The sequence below is a fragment of the Chiloscyllium plagiosum genome, chromosome 1 (genome assembly GCF_004010195.1).
Source record: "Chiloscyllium plagiosum isolate BGI_BamShark_2017 chromosome 1, ASM401019v2, whole genome shotgun sequence".
Taxonomy (NCBI): domain Eukaryota; kingdom Metazoa; phylum Chordata; class Chondrichthyes; order Orectolobiformes; family Hemiscylliidae; genus Chiloscyllium; species Chiloscyllium plagiosum.
The window spans coordinates 56863109-56880754 of NC_057710.1; the positions used below are offsets into that span (position 1 = coordinate 56863109).

The following is a 17646-nucleotide window of genomic DNA, read 5'->3' on the forward strand; positions in this document are numbered from 1 at the left end:
GACTCAACTTTGTACCCTTACTTCCCCACCTCAATGAATTCCGGGCTCGACATGATGCTGAGCTCTTCTTCCGTTGCCTTCGACTTCGTGTTCACTTCTTTGGGCAAGAGTCCTCCCCCCGCTCCGCAGATCCTTTCACATCCCTCCAACATTCCACCTCTAATTGGACACCCCCGACAGGACAATTTCCTGCCCTCGATCTTTTCATTGACAATTGTCGATGGGACATTGGCCGCCTTAATTTCTCTGCCCCTCTTACCCGTTCCAACCTCTCTCCATCCAAACTTTCTACCCTTTGCTCCCTTAGGTCCAACCCCAACCTTGTCATCAAACTTGCTGACTAAGGGGGTGTTGTTGTCATCTGGCTTACTGACTCTACCTCGCAGAGGCTGAGCGCCAACTCTCAGATTCCTCCTCCTACCTCTCCCTGGAGCATGACCACACCACTGAGCATCAAGCCACTGTCTCCAACACCGTGACTGACCTCATTTCCTCTGGATGCCTGGCCCCCACAGCTTCCGACCTCAGTCTCCCAACCCCGGACAGCCCACTTCTACCTACTCCCCAAAATCCACAAGAAGGACTGTCCCAGCAGGCTCATTGTGTCAGCATGCTCCTGAGCATCAAGCCACTGTCTCCAACACCGTGACTGACCTCATTTCCTCCGGATGCCTGGCCCCCACAGCTTCCGACCTCAGTCTCCCAACCCCGGACAGCACACTTCTACCTACTCCCCAAAATCCACAAGAAGGACTGTCCCAGCAGACCCATTGTGTCAGCATGCTCCTGCCCCACTGAACTTATTTCCTCCTACCTTGACTCCATCCTTACCCCTCTGGTTCACTCCCTCCCCACCTACATCTGGGATTCCTCTGATGCCCTGCAACACATATCAGCTTTCAGTTCGCAGGCCCTAACCACCTTCTATTCACCATGGATGTGCAATCTCTTTACACCTCCATCCCACACCAAGACAGCTTGAAAGCTCTTCGCTTCTTTCTCGAAAAGAGGCCCGAACAATCTCCATCCACCACCACTCTCCTCCACCTGGCTGAACTTGTTCTCTCTCTCAACAACATCTCCTTTAGCTCATCCCATTTTCTCCAAAGCAAAGTTGTAGTGATGGGTATCCACAAGGGTCCGTTATGCCTGCCTTTTCATGGGATATGTGGAATATTTCTTGTTCCAGGCCTACCCGGGTCCCCTCCCACAACTGCTTTATCGGTACAACTGCTTTGACAAGGGGTCAGTTAGACTTGAAACGTCAGCTCTTTTCTCTCCTTACAGATGCTGCCAGACCTGCTGAGATTTTCCAGCATTTTCTCTTTCTTTTCTATCTCCTGGTCTCCACATCCTGACTACTGACAGGAGACCTGTACACCTCTCCTTTACAGTTTCTCAATTCCACCCACACAGATTCCACACCTTTCAACTCTATATCACTTCTTGCTAATGGTTTAGTTTCACTTCTTACTAACAAGACAACCCTGTTCCCTCTGCGCATCTGCCTGTCCTTTCGATAGGACGTGTATCCTCAGATATTTAGTTCCGAGTCCTGATCCCCATGTAGCAACACCTCTGTGATACCCACAACATCATACCTACCAATTTCAATCTGCGATACTGGTTCATTACATTAACTACATTTCCCTCATACTGCATCTCCATTACCTTGTCAAAAAGCTCAAGTAGAATAGTTAAATATGATTTTCCCTTCGGAAATCCCTCCTGCCCCTGTGAGTGAGATGTTGAACATATACAATCCCGACAGTGTGGAAACAGGCCATTCGGCCCATCAAGTCCACACCAACCCTCCAAAGAGCGTCCCACCCAGATCCCAATTGATTCATAACTGGCCTCACATTAATTAGGGATGAGAAATATATACTGGCCTAGTCGGCAAAATCCAAATCCCATGACTAAAAGAAATCCCTCTGAACCTTCTATATTGAGTGTTGAACTTGACTGTATTTTCTGTCATAAGTACACTGTTGCTTTTTATCATAATTTTGATCTCTTCTACCATCCAGGAAGGTGTGGATTTGTTAAGTTTCACTTTCCTTTTTGTGGAAATGTACCTTTGCTGTGCCAGGATCGTCTCGCCCCTTGTGACTTGTGATTTTTGATACTGAGCCTTTTGTGTTTATTTTTAAAAACTATTTTTTCCTAACTTCAGGCTTCACCTGTACTATTATGTTTGAATGCTCTCTCCCCTCCTACCAACATCCAATCATCATTTCCGTTTTTGCTGCCATGTTCTCCTACCTTGCCTTCTCTCTTCAATTTATTCCATCCTCACTCACACCATTTAATTTATAGCTCTTTCTACCTCCCTAGTTATATGACTCACCAGAACATTAGTCCTAGCTAATTCAGTAATGACTATGCCAACTGTACAGCTCCCATTTTACCAAATATTGATGCCAGTGCCCAGAATTGAAGCCTATTGCTCCCTACAATCCTTAAGCCACACTTCATCTCTCTAACTTTATTCAATTGACACCAGTTTGTTTATGGTTCAGGTTATCCTTTATTACCTTCGAAATCCTGCTTTTTAGTTTAGCCCTGAGCTGCGCCTACTCCCTCAGTAGAACAATGTTCATAATTCTACTCATGTCATTGGTACCTATATGGGCTGGATCCTTGTCCTCCCGTTCCAAGTTTCTAACCTACCCAGAGCAAGTGTTGTGAATCCGAGCATTGGGAAAGTAACCCAGCCGTAGGACTCTCTCTTTTAGTTGCAGGGATCTTGATCAGATGGGCCAATGGGCTGAGAAGTGGCAGATGGAGTTTAATTCAGATAAATGCGAAGTGCTGCATTTTGGGAAAGCTAATCTTAGCAGGACTTATACACTTAATGGTAAGGTCCTAGGAAGTTTTGCTGAGCAAAGAGACCTTGGAATGCAGGTTCATAACTCCATGAAAGTGGAGTCGCAGGTAGATAGGATAGTGAAGAAGACGTTTGGTATACTTTCCTTTATCGGTCAGAGTATTGAGTACAGGAGTTGGGAGGTCATCTTGCAGCTGAACTGGACACTGGTTAGGCCACTGTTGGAATATTGCATGCAATTCTGGTCTCCTTCCTGTTGGAAAGATGTTGTGAAACTTGAAAGGGGTCAGAAAAGATTTACAAGGATATTGCCAGGGTTGGAGGATCTGAGCTACAGGGAGAGGCTGAACAGGCTGGGGCTGTTTTCCCTGGAGTGTCGGAGGCTGAGGGGTGACCTTATAGAGTTTTACAAAATTATGAGGGGCATGGATAGGGTACATAGGCAACGTCTTTTCCTTGGGGTGGGGGAGTCCAGAACTAGAGGGCATAGGTTTAGAGTGAGATGGGAAAGATATAAAAGAGACCTAAGGGATGAGTTGGACCAAAGGGTCTGTTTCCGTGCTGTACATCTCTATGACTTTATGGGTCTATAACTGTGTCTGTCCCTGTAATGCCACTAATTTTCCAACTTGAATGACTTCCCATACCATATGTTGTGGTTAGTTTGCTCATCCACTCTGAAGTCCCTTCTACCTTCTACCTTCTACCTCCTGGGTCTCATATATACCTGATTCTGAGTTATACCCTTCCACTTCTGATCTCTGTCCCCAGCCTAAGAGATCTGCTGAACTCCCAGAATAAAGCATACAGGTAATTCTCCATCTCTCTGATGTTTCAGTGTCAGCAGATTGGCCTTCAACGCAAACTCTGAATCAAAGCTCCTTAACCTACAAAGTCTTATTGCAGGCTGCCTGGATTACACTCGTAACCAGGAGCTCTTTTATCCTCAGAAACAACACATCACTTGTTTTACTGTGTCTTAGTTAAATAACTAATTATGTTCCTCATTAAATTAAATCAATTCCTCTTCTCCAGACCAGTTGCTGAACTAAATTAAAATGTAACAGTCCAATAAACCTTACCACTTCATAAATAAAAATATTGAATTGTTAGTTTCTTGATTTCCTATTGCTAGTGGCTCTAAATAAATTCAAAAGTAGGTACTTAAAAATTACATTTTGGAGATGGAATAGAAATGTGGGAAGTTTGAATTTATTCGCTGTGGTAGGAGAAAAGACAAGAGGTGAGAGAATGGAAGCAGGTTGTTTTCTGATTTGAGTGACATTGCCTAAGAATCACAGGGAAAGTCACTATGCAGACAAAGCAAGCAATTAGGAAATCAAAAGATGTTTTGATCCTCAGTACAAAAGGATTGAAGTAAAAGAGTTTTTAAAAAATCTGCAATTTAAGAGGCAAATTATTGATCTGGTTACGAAACCGGCTGAGCGGCAGCAGACAGTAGGGTAGAACATCCGGACAAATTGACAGAAGGTAACTGATAGTGTCTCAAAAGGATTTATATTGAGGTCTCAACTATTCATGTTTTCACAAACAATTTATATTCTAGAATGGATAAAGATATACACATCCAAATTTACTCAAGACACAGATAGTCAATAATATCAGCAGGCAATATGGAAATGAAAAAGCACAACTGATGTAGATAAACTATATAAATGAGCAAAACTCTGGCAAATAGATTTCAATGTAGACGAATGTGAGATCATTCCTTTTGCGTTCAAATGAGGACATTTTCTAAATAGTTAAAAAGCTAGTCCAAAGGGACTTAGAATAAAGGAATATGGGTCACAGGAGCAGCCATTGGTGATCTGGTCCTTCAAGCCTGCTGCAACATTCCAATAAAATCACAGGGTTTGAGCTGTAGTGAGATACTGAACAGATTGGGGCTATTTTCCCTGGAGTGTCAGAGGCTGAGGGGTGACTTTACAGAGGTTTATAAAATCATGAGGGGCATGGATAAGGCGAATAGCCAAGGTCTTCTTCTCAGGGTAAGGAAAGAACTAGACGTCATAAGTTTAAGGTGAGAGAGAAATACCTAAAAGGGACTTGAGAGACAATTTTTTCACACAGTGGGTAGTGAGTGTATGGAATGAGCTGCCAGAGGAAGTGGTGGAGATTGGCACAATTACAACATTTAAAACATAATCTGGTGAGTACATGAATTAGCAAGGGTTTTGAGGGTAATAGACCAAATGCAGAAAAATGGGACTAGATCAGTTTAGGATATGTAGTTGGTACAAACAAGTTGGATTGAAAGGTCTGTTTCCTTGCTGTATACCTCTATGATGCTATGAGGGGGGAATTAAGCAAACTAGGGTTGTATTCCCTGAAAATTTAGATAGTTAAGGTGTGTCCTGATCAAAGCTTACAATCTACTAAGGGTGTAAAGATAGGGTTGATTGAGCAAAATTAGTTCTACTAATTAGATTATCTTGGACCACAGAGCACAATCTAAAATTTACAGACAGACTTTTTAAAAGTCTAAGTAGGAAACTAATACATGCAATAGATGACAAAAGTTCAGAACTCTTTTCCATTAATGTGAAATCAATTATTAATTTTAACGCTATTATTGATGGATTTTTATTCATCAAAATGTATAAGGGATATGGGACGATGTCAGGTACATGAAATTCAGCTGCAGATCGGTTACATTGCATTGTAGAACAGGTTCAAGAGCCTTAATGGTTTACTGCTGTTTATAAATTTCTACTTTGTGTGTTCATAATTATATAGGACTTTACTGAGACCACACTCGAAGAACTGTCTGAGAAAGGTTAATTAATTGCCTTTGCACAAACATTTCACCAGACTGATGTAAGCTCCAAACTTGGTTAAACACTTGCCTCTCAGTATGTCACAAAAGTCTGAGTGCTGGATAGAAATCTCTTTCATCTGCAGAGTGAACCAACTTCCAGCTAGGACCTATGGCACCTTCACCAGCAATTTGTCTGTATTTGAGCTCCTGCAAAAGACAGATCTTTGTCCATAGCCAATGAACAGAAAAGTCCCGCAGGACATCGACTTACTGGACTTTCTAACCTTTGTGAACTAATTCTAATAGCTTTGATTTTATGCATTTTGTCATTTGTCACTTCTTTCCTTTCTCTCTTCTTTCCTTCTTGGATGCACATGCATGTGTGAATGTCCATCACAAACTCTCTCCTCAAATGCAGGAATAAATCCTACCTTGTTTTAACTCTAAGGAATTTGCTGAGCGTATTTTCTAAGTGCACTTCACAAGTGGGGAAACATACTACAGCCTATTTTCAAAAAGGGAGAGATAAAGAATAAAACAAATTCAAAAGCCAAAAAATTATGAATAGAAGAGGCGGATAATGAGAATAATTCAATTCACTTTTCCCTCCTCTGTCACCAGCATCAGCCAACATTTGTCAAATCTTAAAGACAGAACAGAAAAAGTGAATTTATTTGACTTTATCCTGTGCACGTTTCTGCCTTAACATCCAACGTGTAATAACAGTGGGAAAGCTCATGATCTTGTGTTGCCAGCAAAGAAGCATCAGAACATCCAACACTAAAACGTAAAGGCTCATTTTAGTTTCTGCACAATGACACTGACCTTCAAAGTGAGAAGCATGGAGAGGAATTTCCTTTTATCACCAATAAGCATAGCATTGCTAATGATAGGAAGTTGTGCCTTAATAGCATCCTCAATGGGGACTGGAGCTATGTTCTCTCCGCCAGCTGTGATTATCAACTCTGCAATTAAACATCAAAATAAGTTATGCAATTTACCACATTAACTACTTATCTTTATGCCAGATAAGTAGTTTAAAAAATGTATTGCACAGCATTACACAATTTCCAAATATCAAGTCAGGGCCATTTTCTGCCTTTTCCTATACAGAATAGAATGCAATGTCATAGATATTCACATTCATTGGTCACAATTAAGCAGCAACAGATGAAGAGTTATCTAGACTCGAAACATTAGTTTACTCTCTCTCTGCGGATGCTGCCTGACCTGCTGTTGTTTTCAGCTACAGACACTAAATAGCTAGTAAAAATAGGCTACAAAATACTGTATCAGAAACGAGTTAGCTACACTAATTTATTAAATCTAAAATCTCATAACAAGGCACGGTGGCTCAGTGGTTAGCACTGCTGCCTCACAGCACCAGGGACCTGGGTTCAATTCCCACCTCGGGTATCTGTCTGCGTGGAGTTTGCACATTCTCCCCATGTCTGCGTGGGTTTCCTCCAGGTGCTCCGGTTTCCTCCCACAATCCAAAGACCTGCAGGTCAGGTGAATTGGCCATGCTAAATTAGTTAGGTGCATTAGTCAGGGGTAAATGTAGGGGAATGTTCTGGGTGTGTTGCTCTTCGGAGGGTCCGTGTGGGCTTGTTGGGCCAAAGAGCTGGTTTCCACACTGTATGGAATCTAAATTCATTCAGGAGCATTACAGGACTAAATTCTAATTAGGATAAGGAGGGTACAACATGAAAACTCATCTCTCTTAAAAGATGCAGGCCCAGGTGAAGTTACAATTTTTCAGTTTTTATTTCCTATAATTTGCTCTTATTTTTATACATTTCACTTATTACTTAAATAGTATACCAATTCTGGAATTGAGCATGAGTTTGACTCTAGAGTACCATTGCACAGGGGTACCATTCAAGGGGAGTGTCAATTCAACTTTCTTTTCCTGTGACCTCCCAAACGACTATCTGTCCGAGTTAATTGGCAGCCAAAATTGTTGTTCAATTTTCTATTGTTCCTCTAAGCAAGCTAATAGCAGCAACGCAAAGGACCAGGTTGAGCAATCAATCAGCAACCTGAGGGCAGTGAGACTGATAGGGGGTGTATGTGGGAAGGACATGCACCAAGAGACAAGGAAAAGAGGGCTAAGTTCATCAACAATAACAAAGCTCAATAAGTTAGTACACTGCTGAAATTTGGTCCAAACATTGCTTCAAGTAACAATTTGCACTTGCTGGAATTGATGTGAGAACTCAGTGAGCAATATTTTAAAGATCTTTGATAAAATGAGTCTGTAATTTCTTCAAAAGAGATAAGCAATCACTGACATGAGAAGTCTGGCTTGATGGATCATATTTTGTGTTTTTAAATTTAATGAGGTAGTCTTTCACTGAAACACAAGTACACAATGCTACAGATTTAACCTTTACAATAAAACAGGTCTTTATACATAATACAATAAATCAGGATATAACACAATTTGAAAGATTTTAAAACACAATGTAAAAACACAATCCTATCTGTATAGTACTCAAACAACAGACAGTTTGTTTTACTTCACATCTATAGATTTAATTTAACTGTTTCTTTCAATTCCCAGTGTTGACAGTTTGGAAGCCATTTCCTTGATTATTCATACCTGTGAGCTTAGATTTTCTCAGCTTTGAATAGCCCCTTCAGGATTTCTAACCAAACACTTCTGAAATCCTTCTACTGCAGTGAACTATTTCTGAACTGTTCTGATTCATCTCCTTTCCACATGAGAAACTGTGACATAAAGCTAACTTCAACCAGTACTCCTGCTAACTGAAACACAAAGCATGGAAAGTTTTGGGTTTTAACCCTGAAGAAAAAAAATGTTTATTCTTCTAAACTGAAAACAAGCTAATGGTCTTCACTGCTTCCTGCACTTGCTCAAAAGACTTGCCCAAAGCACACATTCCTATTATTAGGCCAGGGACGCCACATCTCATTTTTTAAAAATTCTTGCTTCCAGAAATACTGGCACATCAACCATCCAGCCCCCTCACAGATAAAGACCAAAACCAACATGCCACAATTTCAAAATACAGACTCTCAACTGAAAGTTACTTGTACACATAGATAAATCATACAACATACATCACAGTAAATTTGAGCTTGAGATGAAAAATTGCAACATTCATGCCACGCAAGTACTAGCCAATAACCATCTCCAACCCTACAAGACTTAACCAACCCATTTTTGAACTCAATCCACCATTGCCAACTTCCTAGGTGCTAACAGTGACCAAACACTGAACAGGCATAAAAATACTGTGGCAATAACTGTAGGTCAGAAACTGGGAATTCTGCAGTGATCACACTTACTGAATTCTCAAAGCCTGTTCACCATCTACAAGGCAAAATCAGGGGTATGATGGAATATTCCCCACTTTCCTGGATGCGTGGTTGACACCACCCAGGACACAGCAGCCCACTCGATTAGGCAAAAGTGAGGACTGCAGATGCTGGAGATCAGAGTCAGGATTAGAGTGATGCTGGAAAAGCACAACAGATGCAGGAGCAGGAAAATTGACATTTTGAGCAGGAGCCCTTCATCAGGAATGCTGAGTCACCATGGTTGAGTCCTCAGCGGGACGTATCTCGGCCATGGAGAAGCAGGTACAGGCATTGGTAGAACAGGTCGACAACCTCGAAAATTGAGGTTGAAAATAAAACATCCAGGTAATCGGGGCTGCTGGAGCAAGAGGAAGGCGAGGAGCCAGCCGGTTTCTTGAAGCCTCAATTTGTGAGCTGGGAGGTTGAGGCGGGCCGGGTGCAGAATAAAAGAGGCCTGGTTCAGACCAGCGCCCCCACCCAGTCCCAGTGCAATTCCAGTCCTACAGGGACACACAAAGGTAATGGAAGTCACCTGATCACTTGGAAAGGATCCTCAGGCCCTGATTTATAAAGGATCAATGATTATGTTTTTTCAGGATTTTTCTGCGGCCGTGATCCACAAGAGGAAGTCCTTCGATGAGGTGAAGAAGAGACCGAGGGATCTTGATATTCAACATTCCATCAGATACCCGGTGGTGCTCTGCTTTAATCACGAAGGGTCCGTGCATGTATTTGACTCCTCAGGAAAAGCAGATAAGTTTCTGGACACTTTGAAATAGACTGGATGGCCCAAAAGACATGGACAATGATGGTTCTCTAATCTTTCCTCTTTACCTTTTTTTCTCTACCTTGTGTACTTCTCCTTTTCCTTCTATTATTTTATTTCAGAAAGTGTTGCTTTTTTTTAACAATCACAATTGAGATCAAGGTAGGCTTGGGGATGGGTGAAGTGCCCACTTTTAAATTATTTTTGTTCATAAGACCTATTTTTGTTGTTGATCCTTTGCCCTGAGTTTGGGGCGTGGCTCAAGCTGGAAGGAGCTTCATCCAGAAAAAGACTACACTTTTGACCAATCCCTATAGGTCTGACACAGAGAGGAGACTGCTTCATGTCACAAGCACTCCCTTGGTTAGTACCCTTTACCACCTATTGCGGTGCAGTGCCTCGAGTGATATTGAGTGACTATGTGAGGTCTGCAAGCAAGAGTTGGGAGTTGAGATTATCTCAGACATGGGAGAACATATGGGTGAACGTGAGAAAGATCTCGATCTGTAGCAAAACTAATGCCATGCAGTTGAAGGTTCTTCATAGAGTTCATTTGGCCCCAAATCATCTTGCAAAATTCAAAAAGGGAGCATCTCCAATGTGCCAAATGCAAAATAAGCACAGACGCCCTCACTCATTGTAGATGTCAAATACATGGACTTATAGATGTATTATATGTGAACTTTAGTAAGGCATTTGATAAGGTTCCCCATGATAAACTAATGAAGAAAGTGAAGTCACATGGTGTGGTGGAGTATCAGAAAGCATAGGGGACTGTCAAAGAATACAGGAGAATATAGATAGACTGGAGAGTTGGACGGAGAAGTGGCAGATGGAGTTCAATCCGGGCAAATGTGAGGTAGTGCATTTTGGAAGGTCTAATTCTAGAGTGAACTATACTGTAAAAGGAAGAGCCTTGGGAAAAGTTGATGAGCGGAGATCTGGGACTTCAGATCCATTGTGCACTGAGGGTGGCTGTACAGGTGGATAGAGTGATCAAGACGGCATATGGTAGCTTGCCTTCATCAGACGGAGTATTGAGTAAAACAGCTGGCAGGTAATGTTAAAATTGTACAAGACTTTTGGTTTGGCCACATTTAGAATACTGTGTACAGTTCTAGTTGCCACGTTATCAAAAGTATGTGGATGCTTTGGAGAGGGTACAGAGAAGGTTTACAAGGATGTTGCCTGGTATGGAAGGTGCTAGCTATGAAGAGAGATTGAGTAGATTAGGATTCTTTTCATTAGAAAAAAAGGAGATTGAGGAGAGACCTGATTGAGGTTTACAAAATCATGAAGGGCATAGACAGGGTAGATAGAGATAAGCTTTTTCCCAGAGTGTAGAATTCAACAACAAGAGGTAAAGCATTCAAGATGAGAGGAGAAAAGTTTAAGGGGGATATAGGCAGAAATACTTTACACAGAGGATGGTAGGTGCCTGGAACACATTGCCAGCAGATGTAGTGGAGGCAGGCACAGTAAGTTAATTTAAGGTCCATCTAGACAGATGCATGAGCAGATGGGGAGCAGAGGGATACAGAGTCTTAAGAATTGGGCAACAGGTTTAACAGTGGATTTAGATCAGCAAAGGCTAGGAGGGCCGAAGGGCCTGTTCCTGGGCTGTAAATTGTCTTTATTCTTGTTCTTTGTTTGTGGTCATGCCTCAGCTTCGTAGGTATTAGATTGCTGTGGCGGGAGTAATAGAGGGGATTCTGGGGACAGAAGTTAAGGTAGACCTGGTCTCTCTGCTCTTGGGTCTGCTGAATTTATCTTCCTTAAACACACATGGGGAATAAACTATTCACCGTTCTCACTTACTGTGCGAGGAAGACCTTTTGATGTGCTGGGTGTCTGAGAACCCTCCGGGCCTGTTGGGTGGCGTAAGTTAACTATGGAGCACATCCCTTTGGATTTCCTCACGGTGTACCATAAAATGCAACTTTTTTTATAAGACCTGACAGCCCTTTTTGAATTATCTGGAAGCAGGCTTGTCTGCCATTTTAACTAGGGCCTTTGTTTAGCCATGATGATTAGGTTTCGTGAACCTTGTGCCCTGCAAGGAAGAATCCCAAATAAATACGGGAGTAATAATTAATGCTCCTGAAGGTTGGGAACTTCAGTGTGGTTGTGTTTAATGGTGCTATTTATTTATTTATAGATTTGTAGTGAGTGAAGTTTTGGTTTGTTTTGAAGAGTAAGGTAGGAGTTAGTTCATTGTAATTGCTGTTATAATTTTAAATTGTTATATTTTTGTAATTTTATAATTTTGAAAAGAAAAACATTCTGAATAACATTTTTTTTAAAATGCAGAATTAAGCCAAGTTAAATGTAAATTATCAAGCAAATTACAATTGTTAAATAGCTCCACCCTTGACTTGTTAAGGCTCTTAAGGGGCCAATTAATGGGCACTTAAAAGTCCTCAACCCCACCACTTACACTTTCTTACACATAGTGATGAGGAAGTACATTGTGTAATCAATCTGCCTGAACCTATCAGACATACATCCACCCACCACCAGGCTACTCCTGACCTTTCAGCCATCAGCTCTCTTCACAATCTTGTTACAATGCTAAGACATAGAAACCATGAGCAGACAAGGCCATTCAGCCCTTTGAGCCTGTTCTGCCATTCAACATCATCATAGCTGATCCTCTGTCTCAATAACATATTCCTTCTTTCTACCCGTATGTCTTGAATCTCACCTTTTTTTGAAATATATTCAGTGTTATGGTCTCCACAGCATTCTTCAGTAGGGAATTTCACAGATTCAGTCTCATAGAACATAGAACAGTACAGTACAGCACAGTACAGGTCCTTCAGCCCTCAATGTTGTGCCAACTTTTTACCTTACTCTAAGATCAGACTAATCTACATACCCTTTATTTTACTATTATTTATTATCCTTTGAGTGAAAACATTTTTTCATCATCTCAGCCAGCTGAGCAGTTTTATTCAAAGAGTAGTTCAGTACACAAACTAATAAAACTTTTAGTTCAATTCCAAGTATATATTAGGTTAGCTGATTCCGTCCAATATGGTTACTCTCAATTGGGGTAAAACAAAAGAACAATCAAGCTCCTTAACTCCATCTATATATGAGTAATCACAGCTGCAAATTGCCCAAGGTAACCAGTTGAGCCAGGATAGAATAAAGGTAAATTGGCCATCCCTTATTATCAGATGACCTGGTAATACATACACTTAGAAGTGATGAATGAGCACTTTGCACAGTCACACTTCTAGGATATTTTCTCAAAGTTAATGATTTCACAATAGGATGAAGGAGAAATAAATCTGCCACACAAAGCATAAGCCAAGTTACGGGCAGCACAGTGGTTAGCACTGCTGCTTCACAGTGCCAGAGACACTGCCTAAATTCCTGCCTCAGGCAACTGTCTGTGTGGAGTTTGCACATTCTCCCCGTGTCTGCGTGGGTTTCCTCCGGGTGCTCTGGTTTCCTCCCACAGTCCAAAAATGTGCAGGTCAGGTGAATTGGCCATGCTAAATTGCCCGTAATATTGGGTAAATGTAGGGGAACGGGTGTGGGTGGGTTGCTCTTTGGAGGGTCGGTGTGGACTTGTTGGGCCAAAGGGCCTGTTTCCACACTGTAAGTCCTCTTACCTTTTATTCTGCCAGTGATATAAAGAAATCCATCTTCATCATGTCTTCCCAAGTCTCCTGAGTGCAACCAACCCGCTTCATCTAAAGCTTCTTTAGTCTGTTCGGGCATATTCAGGTATCCCATGAAGATATGTCTTCCCCAAAAACATATTTCTCCACTCCCTTCTTCATTTAGTTTGTCAAGTTTAGTTTTGCATCCCTCCATCTCCTTTCCACAGCTGGAGAGGTGAGATTGTAGAACAAAATTACTCAAGACATTCATCAAACTTAAAATCTAACAGTTAAAAACTGAACACACAGTTAGACTACAAGTAACAGGATCAAATCTCAATGAAGTCCTTCAATAGGGAATGGGCAAAGATCACCAGGAAAGAAAGTTTGTAATGCAAGATCATTCACCTCACCAACAGAGTTACAAAGTCATATTAGCAGGGCACTTTAGAAGGATTATTCCCAACCAAAAGAAATATATTTCTGACAATATGTAAACAACATAAAGATTTACAAAAAATCTTCGCACCATTTCTTCTAACCAAGATAACCAGTTGGGTTTACAGCAAGCCACAAAGGAAGGAGTTATGGAAGGAAAAGCCACCAAATTACAGAATCACAGAATGATTATGGTGCAGGAGGAGGTCATTTGGCCCATCTTGCCTGCATCAGCTCTATTACCTAGTCCGACTCTATTATCCAGTGCTAATCTCCAGTCTTTTGCCCACATCCCTGCATGCCATTATTACCCAAAACAAAAATCCAAGCCCTCCTGAATGTCTCAACTGAAGCTACCTCCATCATATTCCCAGGCAGTACATTCTGAACCCTGATAACTCACTGTGAAAAAAATTATTTTACGTCAACCTTGATTCATTTGCACATCACTTTAGATTTGTGCCCCCTCATTCTTGTTTCTTTTACAGATAGAAACAGCTTCACCCTATCTACTCTAACCAGCCTGGCGATGGTTTTGAAAACCTCAACCAAATCTTCACCAGGAAGAACAGTCCCAATGTTTTCAAACCGACCTCATAGCTGAAGTTTATCATACCTGGCACCATTCTCGTAAATCACTTCTGCACTGTCTCCAATGTATTTGTGTTGAAAGCAATAGTTATAAGTCATGCTTCCCCTACATAAGGCAGAGTCCAAAGGTGACTTTAAACAAATGCATATTTCAAAATCAGTGACTCAGACAAGGTCACCCTAAATTAATAATGGAGTATAATCCACCAGGGGACAATCCAGGGCAAGGAACGCTAGTGGACTGGAAAATGAGAATAGTAATCAGGACAGGTTTGATTGTCAGGGTAAAGAGAGCTTGTTTTGCTGGAGTAACCAGGAGTGATAAATATTTTATTTAAAAGTAATGTGCACTAAATTACAAAAAAAAACATAACAGATCCTGAGAAGATAAAGGTAAGATTTGCACAGATGATACCAAAACTGAGTAGCATTCAGCAATGAACAGGCAAGCGCTCTTTTCTTCAGCGTAAAGCAAATGTAGAGATATTTAAAATTATGATAGAGTTTAACAAAGATGTAGAACTTTTTTCACTAGAAGACAATTCAAATCTGGGGCCCATAAATTATAAGATAGTCATTTATAATCAATGGGGAATTCTGGAGAAAGTATTTACCCGGGAAGTGGCTAAAATGTGGAATGGAAGTTTAAATGATTATATTAAAACTTATGGTGGTGTAGTAGTAACGTTACAAGCCTAGTAATCCAGAAGGTGCAGGTTGAAATCTCATCATTGGAGATGATAGAATTCAAACTCAATCAACAAAATCTGGAATTAGATACTAGCCTTGTTAATGATCACCAACTATCATTGTATGTCATAAAAACACATCTTGTTCAGTATTTCCATTTAGGGTACAAAATCTACCATCTTTACCTGGTCTGGCCTACATATAATGGCAGTTCCACAGAAATCTAGTTGACTCTTTATTTTCCTCGGTTTAAAGCAATAAGCAGCAAATGCTGCACTTGCCAGTGATGCTCACACTCCATGAAAGAATCATGAAAAAGCCAATGAAAAAAAAGGGGGAAGGAAAAGGCCTGTAGTAGGCAGAAAGCAGAAGAATGATAAAAAGGATGTTGGTGCAAGGCAAATGACAATGGGTAGAAAGGACACAGAAGAGGAGGTCATCATAAGGTCATCACCACCTGCCTTCTTAGATGTTATGAGTTTTGATAAATCCACTATTTCAACTTATTTTTATTAAATACACTATATTCACTGCTCCTGGTGCAGTTACATCTGTATTGGGAAGAATGAATACAGTTTTGATGGTCAATTTGCAAAGCCCTCCCATTCAGTCCACACATGCAACCACAGGTTTCCAATCACCTGTCATTTTAGTTTCGCAGCCCACTCCCACTTTGATTTCTTTCTTCAGCCTCTCATCCTGTTCCAATGAACCCTCAACTTCACAATTAGTCATTTACAACCTTCTGGACTTCACTGCCCTCTGAGAAATTAAGAGTGAGAAATAAATGTTGACCCAGCCAGCAAAATCCACATCCCATGAACAAACTAAATAAAACAAGACAGAATCCAAAAATTTCAGACAGCGGTTATTTAGCAACTGAGCTTTTGGTAATAATTATCCTATTTACATCTCCTCTAAATTGTTCCTTATTAATTTTTTTAAAAATCTTGTTCACTCACTACCCTGTTTTTCTCCTTTATTCTTCTATAGGACATGGTGTCACATGACCAGCATTTATTGTCCATCCCTACTTCCTCTTGAACAAGGCAGTTAGCTAAGCCATTTCTGAGGGGCAGTGAAGAATCAACCACATTGCTGTAAGTCTGGAATTACATGTAGGCCAGCCCAGAATTTCTTCCCCTAAACGATATTTCTGCCCGATCATCCAATTGTCTTCTCCTGCCCTCAACCTGAGTATAAGGGAGCATTTTCATTATTATTGCAATATAAGAGCAGCAAGTCTTACAGTATAAGATCATATCTGGGAGTATTGAGAGCAGTTTTGGTCCCCTTATTTAAGGATAGATCTGATTTAATTGGAGGTAGTTCAGTGAAGGTTCTCTAGGATGATCCTTGGCATGGAGGGATTGTTTCATGAGCATAAACAGATTGGGACTCTACTCACTGACATTTAGAAGCATGAAGTGTGAGCTCACTGAAACATATAGAATGCTCAAGGGGCTTGACAGGATAAATGTGGAGAGGATGTCTCCCCCTGTGGGAGAGTCTAGGATCAGTGAGTTTGTGTTCAAATAATGACCAAAATCAGTGAGAGGCAAGACCAGCCTCTTTATTCAGCAACTGCAGTAGCACAAGTTCGAGGCTGTAATAGATTCTCCAAGTACAGTTCTTAGAATAGCCTCTTTATACGAAGTTCTTACATGTAGTAAAATTCTATCACTCTGATGTTACACTGTTTTATCTGTTGTACACAAAGTTTAGGTGACTTCTGTCCTGGGGAAACAGCAAATGGTTTGCTCAGTGCTGGCTGCTATTATTGATAGGATTAAGAGCGTCTGTCCGGTCTGCTTGCATAATCAAGAAGTCTTAGTCCTTTATCTTTTAAGCTAATAAATGCTAGTAAAAGTACAATGCCAAATGCTCTAAATAAGTTAGAAATTATACATCTACCTAATAAAAGAATAAAGGATATTAAACAGAGTACTGCAGCTGGGTCGTGAGATTTGTTTACTATTTGCCAGTGAGTTTCACTCATTCATGCAATTCCACAGAAGCACTTTTTTGTCATTTAAGGGGACAGTGGCCCTGTTAAAAATATTCAACAAGTATATACTAACTGGGGAACTGTTTGGTGTTCTGTAACCTATTCACGTCCTGAGAGATGGCTGGTGAGGGCTCATGGAGACCCAATAGCAGGGAGTCATTCTTCTGAATACGTTACTATGTTGACACTTATTCAGAGGCAGCTTTTGATGTAGAAATAGATCTGAGAAGGGTTGAAGGTGTGAGGTAGCAGTAATAGATTTGGAAGGAAAGTTTTAATTTTTAATAGTAAAATGTACAACAGAACTGTGGTCTTATAAATGAATGAATGAAACGTGCTTTATAATGGAAAGTTATTGTGAGAGGCGCTTGCAAATGTTGTTGTTTCTGCAAATATCACAAGGCTGAATCATGAGGGGGTGTAAGTTAAGCTAGATATACTTGCACAAACAGCTACAAATAGCTGCATCTTGTTTCTGCAGAAATCGCAAGGCGGAATCATGAGGGTGTATACCATGAAATAACTAACCGAAAAGGGAGGTGGTCGACTGGTAGAAACAGATCTATTGACATGACAGTTGCAATTGTCATGCACATAGGAAGT

General features: G+C 40.9%; 1 protein-coding gene across 1 annotated transcript in view; it reads right to left on the reverse strand.

Annotated features, from left to right (window-relative positions):
- LOC122555430 (long-chain-fatty-acid--CoA ligase ACSBG2-like) overlaps positions 1 to 17646 on the reverse strand; it is a 68043-nt gene that overhangs the window by 17431 nt on the left and 32966 nt on the right. The window contains exons 7-8 of the mRNA XM_043701426.1: positions 13326 to 13543; positions 6435 to 6574 (exon numbers count right to left, since the gene is read on the reverse strand). Of these exons, the coding sequence (XP_043557361.1) occupies positions 6435 to 6574; positions 13326 to 13543 (358 nt within the window). The remainder of the gene's footprint in view (positions 1 to 6434; positions 6575 to 13325; positions 13544 to 17646) is intronic.